At 37.1% G+C, this 14,441-nt stretch overlaps 1 protein-coding gene and 1 non-coding gene across 2 annotated transcripts; both read right to left on the bottom strand.

The window, feature by feature from the left end:
• Positions 1 to 16: 16 nt before the first annotated feature.
• ranbp1 (RAN binding protein 1) lies at positions 17 to 12,572 on the bottom strand. Its single transcript, XM_056263899.1, has 6 exons — positions 12,412 to 12,572; positions 11,019 to 11,155; positions 2,352 to 2,509; positions 2,136 to 2,264; positions 1,551 to 1,613; positions 17 to 1,303 (listed from the first exon to the last, which is right to left on the bottom strand). Exons 1-6 carry the CDS (start codon positions 12,424 to 12,426, stop codon positions 1,161 to 1,163), a joined length of 645 nt encoding a protein of 214 aa, XP_056119874.1. The 5' UTR covers positions 12,427 to 12,572; the 3' UTR covers positions 17 to 1,160.
• On the bottom strand, positions 1,389 to 1,518 carry LOC130097190 (small nucleolar RNA SNORA77). The gene has a single exon (XR_008808265.1). It is a non-coding gene; the product is annotated as a small nucleolar RNA SNORA77 (small nucleolar RNA).
• Positions 12,573 to 14,441: the final 1,869 nt, after the last annotated feature.

The following is a 14,441-nucleotide window of genomic DNA, read 5'->3' as shown; positions in this document are numbered from 1 at the left end:
CATACAGACACTGATGTATGACAAAGCATCAGTCTTTAATTTGATTACAACCCTTTTACATGATGTATAATTAGTAACCACTATAAAATGTGAGATTTCAAGTCATTCATCACATGCCAAATGCAACTTAAGGGACCCTTCTGCTTTTATTAAAAAAATACTCAAACTGGGAATGTGGAAAATGTGCGGTTCAAACACATCAAATTCCTAAAATGTACATTCAAAATAAAAATAAAAAGCAAAACAATGTCTAAGAGACCAAATTATTGTGCATGCAGTCATTGTAATATTACATAAGATAAACCTTAGACATGGCCTGTAAAACTTTATCAATGCTGTTTCTTGGAATTTAAGTTGTAACAACCCTTATGGAATGAAAACCGTATTTCATTAGTGATACAGTACCTACTTATCTCTTTTAAAAAGCACTTATGCATTATGACAACAGGTTCCAACTATTTAAAACCTCGCTGCTTTTCCACACTCAAGTGATAACGGAGTCAACCATTCTTTATTTTCTTGATTTCCAATTCAAACAGAAGAGGGTCACACTCATAATAGAAGGGTCATACTCATAATAAAACTTCCTTCAGTTATTCAGAGCAGTCTTTTTTTGCCAGATGCAGCCCTCCACAGAAAATGAATCATTAGTCATACAATAGTAAATTCAAGCCACAGAGAAGCCAAATGTTCCTCATGTGACTTTATTGTAAGGAAAAGTTAAAGATCGCAAATACTCATACTCCCTATCAACTCAAACAGCCCGCTCTCATATCAGACAGTGCTCATCTAGACGCTCACAATATAACTCTTTAAAGTACAAAAGAAAAACAACAAAAGAAGTTACCCAATGTGGGAATCAATCAATAGCACAAGCCTTGTATCATAGCATGTCGTGTAAATACACAAATACATGATGACTGACGACTGGTCCACAATGAATGAGAAAATGAAGGGCGATATGAGAGTTTGTGAATGGGACAAAAGCTCACAACATCTTGATGATTGAGAAATGGACGCATTAAGAGTGGCACCAAGGTCTTGTGAAGTCAAGAGGCCAAAAAGAAAAAACAAAAGTGTCCAATTTTTCAATTTCAGAGTCTGTTGTAGAAAAGGGGTAAATGGCAAGTGGAGCATCCGTATGAAGCGACGTTCCGGGCTCATTTCTTCTCCTCCTCACCAGCCTTCTCTTTCTTCTCTTCCTTTACCTCCTCTTTCTTGTCCTCTGAACTCTTTGTCTTGTCATCTTTCACAGACAGCTCCTCCAGCTTCTCTGCCACTTTGTTAGGGCTGTTCATGCTACCTGTGAAACGAAATTAAAACAGTGAAGTTGAAGGCTCTTCAAAGACTACTCCAACTGAAGCCTTACACAAATTTATGAAAGGAAAAAAAATGTCTGAGAAGATACGGTCACCTCCCAAGTGAATGGCAAGGCAGTTTGTAACAATCCTCATGTTACTGTAGCAGACAGAAAAAGTCTAAGGCTGGATGTGTCAGTCTTAAACAGAGTGAGTCTGCAATAATCCTGGTAGAAAATGCCATCATCTTACCTTCTAGAAACTTTCTGGCCTCTTCTTTGCATTCATCAAACTTCATCTTGAACTTCTGTGCATCTGCAAGACAAAGGAAACAAAGGGCACAAAAAAAAGCAGAAGTCTGTTAAACTAATGATCAAATTAAATTTTAAAAAGCATTGTATTTATTATGCTATTCACAACTAGTATAATTTAAAGTATGCAGGAAATGGAAATGTATCTATTTTCTAAATGCATATTAACTTATTATGAATTAATCATCCATGCATGAGTTTATTTTTGTCAAAAAAAATGACCTTCTAATCTTCTAGAGAAAGGACATTTCTCTCTAGTGATGTTGCCGGACTTCTCCAGCTTAAACCCCGCCCCATTATTACAATCAACTACAAGCTTGCATTCAGATCTGCCTCCATCCAATCAACAATAGATAGAATCAAATCCCCACCTAATATTTTTGTTTCACTCGCATGCAAGTCACAATATGGAAGAAAAGTTATTTCGCTACTATTGTTTCTTTCTGTATTTTGTAGGGCTTCAATTAGTTTTACTTTAACTAGATCCCTGAGATTTGTTCTGGAGATCATGTTCATTTGTACTCACTCTCTGCATTAAGGAATCGAATAGCCAGCATCTCTGCTTTGGGTTTTTCATCTGCAAAGTCAGCATGTGTATTCCACACCCAGGCCCTGTCACTGCCTGCATTGGGCTTCAGCTCCATCAGTGGCATAACTAGAGCACAGGATTTCAATTCATGAGTTAAAGCCAGCACATGATTGGAAAATTAACAGGAGGAGGACAGATAACGATTACACTCACTGTTGTGGTTGGCACAGATTTTGAGGGTGCGGTCTCTCCTCATGAGAAGGCGGATGGTACCCTTCTCTTTGTGTCGCAGGAGTTTGACATCACCCGTCCCGCGCTCCTTCCACTCGGGAGGGTCGTTCTCACTGGCAAAACGATACAGCTTTGCCCTCCTACAAAAACCATGTTGAAGATAAAAGTCAGCAAAAATTCAGTTCTCACGCAGCAGTTCTCTTTTGCATGTCACCGCACTCGAACAGACAAATACAGAGAAAATTGTGTCAAAATGCCCATATTGGTGATGGTGAGTATCCTTGATGAATAATTTATACAGTGAAGTCTATGTAGTGTTTTATTTTTTACATTTGTTCATTCAATTTCTTTCTTGAAAAGCTGCAGCTGAAAAAATTAAAGCACTGTTTATTTCACTTGTATATTTTATTGTATTTGTCCTATTTTAAATATATAATATATATATATATATATATATATTCGTTGCGAATGCACAAGCAAATAAAAGACAGGCATCTTGTCTTGTTGTTTTGTGCAAATGTAAATTGTAATATTGTGTTTATTTTGTGTAGGCTTATATCTGATTGATCTCATATAGGATGCATTTGGTTAAGAATTAACGTAGTAGTAAAACAGTATTGTAATCAAACGTTGTTTTGCCTTGTTTCTGCATGTAGCTTTAGGAAGAGCACATCCACAACATGAGTCACACATTCTGACTAGCACACAACTTGAACTAAGTTCACTTGTACAAAATTTTTTTTGTACATTAGCGTCATTTTGTGCAGATATAATTTGTAATAGGTTTGTTTTGTATACATCTAATTAATCTCATATAGGATGCGTTTTCGTAGAGTTAAATAACCAGCTAGCAAAGGGCTTCAGTTTACTGGCGCACACAGCCCAAACAGCAATGCACGACTTATAATAACTATGATTGGGACTGTCATTTTACATAACATTATAATGAGAACGCTATTTTAATAAATCATTGTGAATTCATTGGGTTAAGTTGCCGTGGAACACGAGTTACACATTCCGACTAACAGGCATCTGAGTAGTGTTGCACGATATACCGGTACTAGAAAGGTAAGGAAAAACACTCGGCTGTACCGGTCGCTGTTATATTATTAATTTACTACAAGTATGCTGCTAGTTCAGGCACACATTTATTTTCCTGTTGGTTCTTTGCAATGTTAATAAAATATATTGAACGTTAATTCTTTATGGGTCATTACTTTGTGTGTGACTATAAATACTTTGCTTTAAAAGTACACACACACAAAAAAAGATTCAGATAATCGATAATCGCTTTAGCATCGAATCGCAGCCCTCTGAATCGTAATCGAATCGTGAGTTGCCTAGAGATTCCCACCCCTAACGCGCACCGCTTGACAAAGAAACATGCATGAGAAAATAAAGCGCAGGACAAGCTCGTGCTGCCGGGCTCAGACCTGAAGCGCGCGCATGCCTTCCACACAAATCGCGACTTCAGTTCTCTTTCACGGTTTATTAGGTTTCAATAGTCAAAACTATGTAAAAATGCACGTCCTGGCAAGTAATCACGTAAACACAGTCGGGTATGTCTGTAGTGAACCGTTTGTAAAAAAGAAAAATCTTATGTGTTCCAATGTATTGGACGTGCAGGTCTTAAAGGGCCAGACTAGCAGTCTAATATTCTGTTTGATTAATGTTAATCAAACAACAAAAGAAAATAAACAATCACCCAATAAACACCCAATTGACAATAAATTTAAGCTATTTATTAAGAATCAATCTATAGTTAATTTAGAGTTAAGACTTTATTTTGTCAGCTACAGTAGGTCTATTTAAAGGCGTGGTACAACGCTCTTTACACAAGATGTAAAATAAATCTCTGATGTCCCCAGAGTGTGTATGTGAAGTTTTAGCTCAAAATACCCCACAGATATTTTTATATAGCATGTTAAAGTTGTCACTATTTGAGGGTAAGCAAAAATGCACCTTTTTGTGTCTGTTCCTTTAAATGCAAACGAGCCTCTGCTCCCGGCACAGAGGGCGGAGCTACAACAACTTGTGTCCTTAGCAGCTCTGATTACCTCACACAGACATGCACAATGAAAATTCTGAAAGCTTTTAGCCTTTTATGTTCAAACCGGAGTCAGAAAGGTGGAGAGACTCAAGAAGAAGTGACAACATTTCTGAATAGTTATTTGATTAATTTATGTAGCTTGTGTAGTTATCTTCTAGTCATTGATTAACATATTCTGTCTTGATAATCTATAAGTCGCATTCCCGGGGGTGGGGTTTATATAAATTTTAGGGTTAGTGATGTCACTAACCCGGGAGGAATGTCGTGTAGTCCCTACCAGCCGTTTTTTGTTGTAGTCCTTAAAAAGCAATTTCTTTAAAAGAAAATATCTTCCTTTGCTTTGAACGTCGTAACTTTGCCGTTTATCATAACTTTGTTTATGCTCAAACAGCAATATTACACTAACTAAAGTTAGAAAAGTGAAATCATAATCAACCACCCCTTTGAACAGTAGCATTCAAAAAATAAATTAAGAACTGTTTGTTTTATTTGTCTCATATAGTATGTCATTGTTTGTAATTTTTTTTGCTTATTTTTAATAAAGATAAAATAAAATGAATTATCTATATTGTAATTATAAAATTAAAAATTATTAAATGACTCGGATCTTAAAATAAGATTTGGGTCATCCCAACCTGTTCAGAATTGTGAAAGGTTAGCGAATGTTAACATGACTGATAATTATGTCAATGTTGCAAACATCTCTGAAAGGACGCACACACTGGCATGTAATTAATTATTATTATTTTATTTCATAAAGGGGAGGGAATGCTCAAAAAGCAGGGCAGGAACATGCTGGTCAAGTGAGTTTTAAAAAACTTATTGTAAGGTCTGTCATATTTTAATTACTTTTCCTGTTTTAGTTTTTTTCCCCATGGTATCGATTCAGTATCGAGGTATTTCTGTCTGGTATCGTATCAAAGTCATAATTTTGGTACCGTGACAACACTACATCTGAGGCGAGTTGGTGGCAGTTGTATTAGTCGTTATATTTGGTTATTAAATAAGTCGTTTAATGAAATGATCGATCACATCGACTCATTTTACAATCCTACTAGCCCTTTATTTAGACTAAAATCCTTCGCATTAATTTGGTGAAGAAGTTGAACAGCCTTTTGAGCAGCATTTGCACACCCGTCATGCTGTTGGCTATATGCCACTGCAGTAGACACATTGCAGTATTAAGGCTAATGATTAATCGATTAATTGATCGTTAATTTAAATGACGATCGATAGGAATTTGTGTAAATTGACATCCCATATATATATATATATATACACACACTCACCGGCCACTTTATTAGGTACCCCATGCTAGTAACGGGTTGGACCCCCTTTTGCCTTCAGAACTGCCTCAATTCTTCGTGGCATAGATTCAACAAGGTGCTGGAAGCATTCCTCAGGGAGTTTGGTCCATATTGACATGATGGCATCACACAGTTGCCGCAGATTTGTCGGCTGCACATCCATGATACGAATCTCCCGTTCCACCACATCCCAAAGATGCTCTATTGGGTTGAGATCTGGTGACTGTGGAGGCCATTTTAGTACAGTGAACTCATTGTCATGTTCAAGAAACCAATTTGAAATGATTAGAGCTTTGTGACATGGTGGAAGTAGCCATCAGAGGATGGGTACATGGTGGCCATAAAGGGATGGACATGGTCAGAAACAATGCTCAGGTAGGCCGTGGCATTTAAACGATGCCCAATTGGCACTAAGGGGCCTAAAGTGTGCCAGGAAAACATCCCCCACACCATTACACCACCACCACCAGCCTGCACAGTGGTAACAAGGCATGATGGTTCCATGTTCTCATTCTGTTTACGCCAAATTCTGACTCTAACATCTGAATGTCTCAACAGAAATCGAGACTCATCAGACCAGGCAACATTTTTCCAGTCTTCAACTGTTCAATTTTGGTGAGCTCTTGCAAATTGTAGCCTCTTTTTCCTATTTGCAGTGGAGATGAGTGGTACCCGGTGGAGTCTTCTGCTGTTGTAGCCCATCCGCCTCAAGGTTGTGCGTGTTGTGGCTTCACAAATGCTTTGCTGCATACCTCGGTTGTAACGAGTGGTTATTTCAGTCACTGTTGCCCTTCTATCAGCTCGAACCAGTCTGGCCATTCTCCTCTGACCTCTGGCATCAACAAGGCATTTCCGCCCACAGAACTGCCGCTCACTGGATGTTTTTTCTTTTTCGGACCATTCTCTGTAAACCCTAGAGATGGTTGTGCGTGAAAATCCCAGTAGATTAGCAGTTTCTGAAATACTCAGACCAGCCCTTCTGGCACCAACAATCATGCCACGTTCAAAGTCACTCAAATCAACTTTCTTCCCCATACTGATGCTCGGTTTGAACTGCAGGAGATTGTCTTGACCATGTCTACATGCCTAAATGCACTGAGTTGCCGCCATGTGATTGGCTGCTTAGAAATTAAGTGTTAACGAGCAGTTGGACAGGTGTACCTAATAAAGTGGCCGGTGAGTGTATATATTAGGGGTGGAACGGTTCATGTATTCGTATCGAACCGAAACGGTACGGGCGTCACGGTTCGGTGCACGAATTTACACGGAGAATACACGGTATAAAAATAAATAAAACTCGCGTGCAAATTAATTAATGTAATGCGGAACTACTGTTAGATACGCGGGTTCTTTAGGGACACATAATCTGTAGGCTACCATCGGCTTAGCTCTGAACGCGCGTTCACTTCAAACGTTTGCTTTATACGCGCGTCCTATTCGCTTTGGACTAGCGTCGAACTAGACGCGAATTTGAAGCTCTATTCGCGTTTGGTGTGACCGCATAATGAACAGGCTGCGATGTCAAGATTGCAATGCTGGAGAGTGTGTGTGTGTGCGAGAGAGAGAGAGAGAGAGAGAGAGAGAGAGGCGCGCGCGATCTTACTGTGTGTGTGTGTGTGAGAGAGAGAGAGACATTTTGTTTATACAGATCATTAAACCTGCAAAGTGTTTACTTATATTTGTGTACACTCGCAATAAAACACAACATTGTGCTTTTGTCACACTGTAAACTCTTGTCAAACTGTAACCTACAACTGTCACCCAACCAAAATCACATACACACTGTTTTAAAAGCAAAACATATTTATCCAACTCCATTTCAAAACAGTCTGTCTTTTGGACATTCGTCATATTGCATTGGTTTTCATTTCTTGTCCTCTGAGCACTAATCTTACACATTCAACATTGATTGAAAAAGAAAATCGAATGTGTTTTTAATGGTAGTATTATTTTATACAGAAATCAATTATTTATAATTCAGTTGAGAATAATGTTACATTGTCAATTAATAATGTTAATTAAAATTAAGGAAAACAAATATATTGATCTGAAATATAGCAAAATAATTTTAAATTAATAGTACAATTACCAAACATATCGCAAGGTCATTTTGTCTTTTTATTAATTTAATTAATAAACTAATTATATAAAACTATTGTCAGTGCACTACAAATAAACTGGTTCTATGCCTTTATTAATAAAACTTATTTAAAAAATACAATGCCTTCTGCATTTTTGTTTTGCTTTTTCCCTCCATTGTACCGAAATCGTACCGAACCGTGATGTCTGAACCGAGGTATGAACCGAACCGTGACTTCTGTGTACCGTTCCACCCCTAGTATATATATATATATATATATATATACATATTATATATATATATATATATATATATATATATATATATATATATATATATATATATATATATATATATATATATATATATATATATATATATATATATATATATATATATATATACACACTAGGGGTGTAACGGTACATGTATTCGTATTGAACCGTTTCGGTTCGAGGCTTCCGGTTCAGTACGCATACAAACCGAACGATTCCTTGGACCATTTTTCCTGCCGACAAAATTTGCGCTGGCGCGATCTCCACAACGTTGCGCAACATCAAATGGCAAGCGTAATGATAGCGGAACGAAACTGCGCTACTCCTTATATTGTGCTTCACGGATCGTTTATAAGTTCGGACCAGCAACATCTGTGCAGCGCGAGCCGATCTCGATCAAGCGACACTGTTACAACCGTTACAACACAGCGCTAAGAGATCCAGTGAAGAAAACATTTGAATTCGCCACTGAAGTAATAACATCGCTGCGAGATCTAGTGAGAAGCATTCACATTTCTCCGTTATTAACCGTAGATCTCTATTAGATCAAACAGCGCTGACGTGGACACCAGGAGAAATATTGTGCCGTGAATGATCTAGTAATACTTTACGTCCACAGACCAGCAACATTCACCATGGATTTAATATAGTAAGACTAAATGTAACCAGTTTGGCTGGAATAGTGAAATGCTTTCAAGTACTTCACACATCTTTTTCCAGCACTTCAAAACTCAAATATTATATAAATAAATATATGAAGAGTTCAGATGCAAAAGTCTCTGATCATTCTAGAAGAAAATTTCAAATGGAACATTTTTATGAAGCTTGTATATTTAAGTTCAGTAATTTCACTCAAATGACAATTAATAGGTAATCTTCATTACCATTTAAGTGAAATTACTGAACTTAAATATACAATCTTGATAAAAATGATCATTCTAGAAGAAAATTTCAAATGCCTTTTGCATCTGAACTCTTCATATATTTAAATGTTATTTTTAATGTGATGACCAAAACATTATTTGTTCATCCTTCAAAGATGACACCCATTTATAAACCTGAAAGTTTCAAGATGTAGGAAAACACACTTATTTAAAAAATATTTTTTCTTTTAACAAATAGGAAATTTCTCTGGCATTTCTTACTTTTTGCTGTATCGAAAACGTACCGAACCTTGACTTTAAAACCGAGGTACGTACCGAACCGTGATTTTTGTGTACCGTTACACCCCTAATACATACACACACACACACATACAGTTAGCCTGTAAGGCAAATTTTTTTTAAAGTAGGCAAATTAGTTTAGCTGTACTGCTCAGTGACTTGTAATACAACTAATATGAAAAAGAATAGTAATAAGATTGTGAATTAGGGCTGCACGATGTATCATTTTAACATCGATATCGCGATGTGCGCATCCACGATAGTCACATCGCAGATATGTACGATGTCAAGTATGGATCGTAGTTGATGGTGATTCATGATCAGTAGGCAACGTGCCAGCAGCTCTCCGGCCCGTAACGCTTGTGATTCGTGGATTAATTGCAAAGTTCAACCATCATAGTGTGAGAGTTTATCAATTTGCAAGTCCTGTCAGTTTAAACATAAAGCGCAAGAAGACTGGAACTTGCGCGCTGTTTTCTGTCAGCATCTAAAGCGTATTTTTGTCCCGCCAAAGTTTGACCGGTGACTGATGTAAAGACTGACTGCTGCGCTTGTTTAACTGAGAGAGAGAGCAGAGAGAGTGAAAGCCCCGGTCGCGCGCGCGCACTCTCACCGTCTTCAAACTGTCTTTCTCGCTCTCCCTCCCTCGCGCATATTAATGAATTGAGTTGAGTTGACTCAGTGATGGATTTCATCCAGTGATGAAATGTTTTCTGTGTTGACAAATCTTGTGCGATGTGGTCCGTTAATGAAACGTCCGATTCGCGAACTAATGACTCATTTGAACCGATTCACTTTAATGAATGGTTAAAACAACTGATCTGTCCAACACTGAACTCAAGAGACATAAATCAGAAACACTTTACAATAAGGTTCCATTTATTAAAGTCTAGTTAACTACATTAGTTAACATACTATTAATATTAGTTTCTATGCAGATTTACTCCATGACAAAACCACCCAAGTCATTCTAGAATTATTCATTCTTTCCAAATAGAGCTATTTAAGTAATCTGGTGAAATTGTTTTTATATCGCAGAAAAATAAAATATCGCAATGTGATTTTTTACCAATATCGTGCAGCCCTATTGTGAATCGTTACCTTCTTGAAAAAAATCGTGATATGATTTGCCACATCTACCACCCCTGCAATGAAAACCTTTTTAAAAGGTACACAAATGTAACTTTAAGCTCACTAGTGGTTAAGAAACAAAACTGCATGCATTTTGGGGGCTCTTAGCAACTGCGCATGAATGACCTTTCACAATAGATAATGCTTTAGAGAGCTACATTTGGCAATTTATCTGTTCAATAAAATACCTTCACCTGTTGAGCAACAAAATTGGCCAAGCCAATGTTGATTCTCATTTTATTACGAGCTGTGTCACATTATCTTTTTACCAGCAGACTCTCCTCTATCCTGCTTTTGTTTTAACTGGGGATTCCCCAGTGGTTCAAGATTGATTTTATGCTTTCCATGTCAACCTTTCTTGCTCATTTTGACAACTAACCTATGCCACTCCCACACCGGCGTCAAAAGTAGCCTGAAGCAACTTGTCTCTATTTATGAGTATGACGAGGCATGCATCCCTGACAGGTCTAAAATATAAACAATGGTAATAGGCTTACCATAGTGACTCAGTGCAAGACAAAAACACATTTTGGAAGGATTGATGTTGTACTGACTCATTTAAATAGTTAATTTAGAACAAAAAACAAAAGTTACATAGTGTACTTTTAAATCTGAACCTGCTTAGTATTGGGTAGTGACTTACATCTTGAAAAGTTCCTCCTCATCCTCTTCTAGGGTCTTAACATCCTGCTCAGGTAGGGAGATGATGGGCTCAAATTGAGGGTCATGGTTGGAGTCCTCAACATTTTCCGGGGTTGCTTCATGATCATCTTGTGCCTCCTGGAGGGGGAATTAATAACAGCAGCTTTTGTAAATCAAACATCAAGAAACAAATATGCTTATGACCTACTGCAGTTGGTCATGACCCAGGATTAGATCCCTATTTGTTTTTTGAGAATAACCTAAATTTACTATGGCATTTGTTCTGCTGAGCTTCACACTGTCCTGATCCCGGCTGTGGGGGTCCTGCTTCCACATTACTCATCAGATCAGTGGAGTGAAAAGCTGTTGGATTTGGAGGGATCATTCTCTGGAGTTTGGCCTATTGTCTCCAAATTTGCTGCTGCAACCAAACTTACACCCACTGGTGCTGAGCCGTGAACTTAAACTCACATGCTGGAATTCATGCTCTTGCTATCCACTAATCACTACTCTAACATCCACGAGGGCCTTTTAGCTTGAATTATTCAAAAGCTTTCCTACCAACTCTTGCAGCAGATCTTCAACACATGTGAAGCTTTAAACTGGTTCAACCCCTCCTAGTTAAGTTTCTTCAGTCAGCATTTTAATAATACTAAGAAGTTTATTTAGCTAAACAGTTTACTTCACTCAATATCAGATATTTATGTCTAAAGGGGTAGTTATATCAGTTTCTCAGAAGTGGACATTCAGTTAGCACCCAGGCTAGCAGAAGCTAATGAGCGGCCTAAAGGTGTTTAAGTGTTTGAATCTCCCGTCTCAACCCACTGTTTAGACACAACTGAGCAAATACAGTTAAAACACGCAAATGAACCCGGAAGCTGCTAATAAACCGGCTTTGAGTTTGAACTTCACATGTGCGGCAGGTTAGCAATGCTAACACACACAAGCTAACAGTGTCTTAGCATGGCAGCTTTCAATTCAAATTATGGGCAGTATTTAATTGGAACATGCCGTGGATACTTTTATTACGTAAATGAAAACAATTATTTGATTGTCTATTATGTTTAAGTAAGTGACGAACACAAATGCACATATTATTATCATTTTAAGGACGTTAACGTAACGTTGCAGCTGCTATTAACAGTGTAGCGTGATTTTAAATAAACAAACGACTTTGACAGCGTATAATTAAAGGATATTACGAATATAAAGTAGAAAAGTGCGGTTTTAACGTCTAATGTTTAAGCGTGCGACGTAGGTAGAGGAAAAATTAAGTGCTTTTCACTCTCTGTTAAAAAAGACCCGTATAAAACATTTATCGTCAACTAAACACCCGAAATAACCATCTCTCGCGGTCCGAAAGGGACAGAAGATGAAGATGATGTCACACTTACCTTTGGGTCCGACATTGTTTTAGCAGATGTTTGAAGATTTAGGAGAGTTTCTGTTCGGTTTGACCAGTGCGAGCTCGTGAGATTTCACTCCGATACTTTCGCGCGCGCCTAACCGGAGAAGAGACACGGTGACGTCAGCGCAATGCGCGACGTCAACGCGCGCTTCGACTACGCACAATTTAATTCTGAAGCTCCAGTTGATGCGAATAAATGTTGTTATTGTTGTTTGTTTCTTTATAAGTTTATCAGGTGCATATGCCTTGATTTTCTTGGCTTTGGCATTTATGAGAAGCCTTTCCTTTCTAACAAGACAGAAAAAGAAGATGACCGGTGATTATATTTAACATCCATGACACTCTGTAAAGTTTTATGGTCCTGGGATTTTCCTACATCCCCCTGCAGAATACCTGCAAATGCACATTTAGAGCCCTGCAATGCAGTGGCATTGACCTTTATTATAGAAGACTGAAACTTCAGCATGTTAACCTCAGAGTTCTGACATTTCTGTCAGACCATGTGACTATTTGGGATAATTTATCTATTCCTGAAATTACTGTTGTGTGAATAATACAGGAGAATGTTGACACTGTTACATTTTACATTACAGAAAAATGCCTTAAAACCACTGACATTTTATATTTGATTCATATAGATAAGTACTTAACGTTTGTGGCCTACATTGATATTTTTAAATCAAAACACATGTGAGGATGGATTACTGGGGGTCAAGCAAATGTGGGTTCCAGTAAGTAACCAAATTGAACCTTTCTGCATGACATAGCCTAGAAGCACATTTTCAGTTTGTATTGTAGCCTTTTGAATTGAAGTCTTCTTTTTAGTATTTAATGGTAGTCAACAAATAACATTTTTTTATTGTGTTTTTATTTTTAAACTTTAAATGTATGTTTAAGGGTACATGTATATAACTAATCCACTAATTTATTTGGGCTATTTATTTATTTATTTTGCACAATTCCTGCAGTGACAATAAAAAACATTTAAGGTATTAATTATAAGGTAACAAAAACAGCATTCATAATAATTTGAAAGCAATGCTGTAACTGTTTGAAATGAATTTACATGAAAATAAAGAAACTCATAGTTTGTCCCAATAGAGGTGTCCTTTGCTTGCCACTAATTAATACTTTAAAATAACCTAAATCAATTTTGGGAGCTCGCATGGCATCTCTTTTAACTCCAGGTTTGTGTTACTTGAGTTAGCTAACATTTTACTACACAATGCACAATAAAACCAGAATAAACATATGCATTCTGCACCTTCTAAGAACGTTATGTGACATCCGGAAAGACAAAAATCTCAAGAAATGAAGCCTGATGCCAATGTGATTATTTCCCCAAGGTTGTGAGCAAATCCACAGAGAAGAGCCAAACAGTGAGAGCTGAAGAAGAACCTCTGCATGAACTGAGCGACATTTGGTAAAGCAGAATATACACACACAAAAGCACCTTTACAGATCAGAAAGAGAAACCGCTCATAATAACTTTGATTCTAATTTTGCACGAAACAATGAAACTAAAACTTTGTGCAATTTCTATAAATCTAGGCAGAATGGCTATTCAGAACTCCTTGAATTCTACATACTATACTTAAAAAAAATTAAATCTTAATGCAGCTTTTAACAAATTTTGCGCCTTGTGATGCCCTAGAGCTCAGGTTGTAATATATTTTATTATTTATTATTATTTGTAATGCATGTTCAGCATAAAAATAAATATTTAGAAGTCATGTTAGGAATCTGCTAATCATTTTCCATTAATAAAAAAAATAGCAATGTTGCTGCCTTACCATTTAATACAAAAATAAATCCATCTGTTATCTCTCTACTAATATAAACTATTTTCTAATATCTCAACAACAAATTAATACTGTAACGGTCTCACAATAATAGGACCATTGCTAACTACACCACCATTTTAATGTTAAAGGCTACCATGCTGTTAACTGGTTTCATGCTGGTGAATAACATTGCCTAATGCTAATCAAAAAACAAAGGCCCATTTTTGAGATG

This window comes from Rhinichthys klamathensis, unplaced genomic scaffold, assembly GCF_029890125.1.
Source record: "Rhinichthys klamathensis goyatoka isolate OS25496 unplaced genomic scaffold, OSU_Roscu_1.1 h1tg000210l_1, whole genome shotgun sequence".
Classification (NCBI taxonomy): Eukaryota; Metazoa; Chordata; class Actinopteri; order Cypriniformes; family Leuciscidae; genus Rhinichthys; species Rhinichthys klamathensis.
Note: the sequence above shows the minus strand (reverse complement) of the source record. Positions and strands in the feature narration are given on the sequence as shown.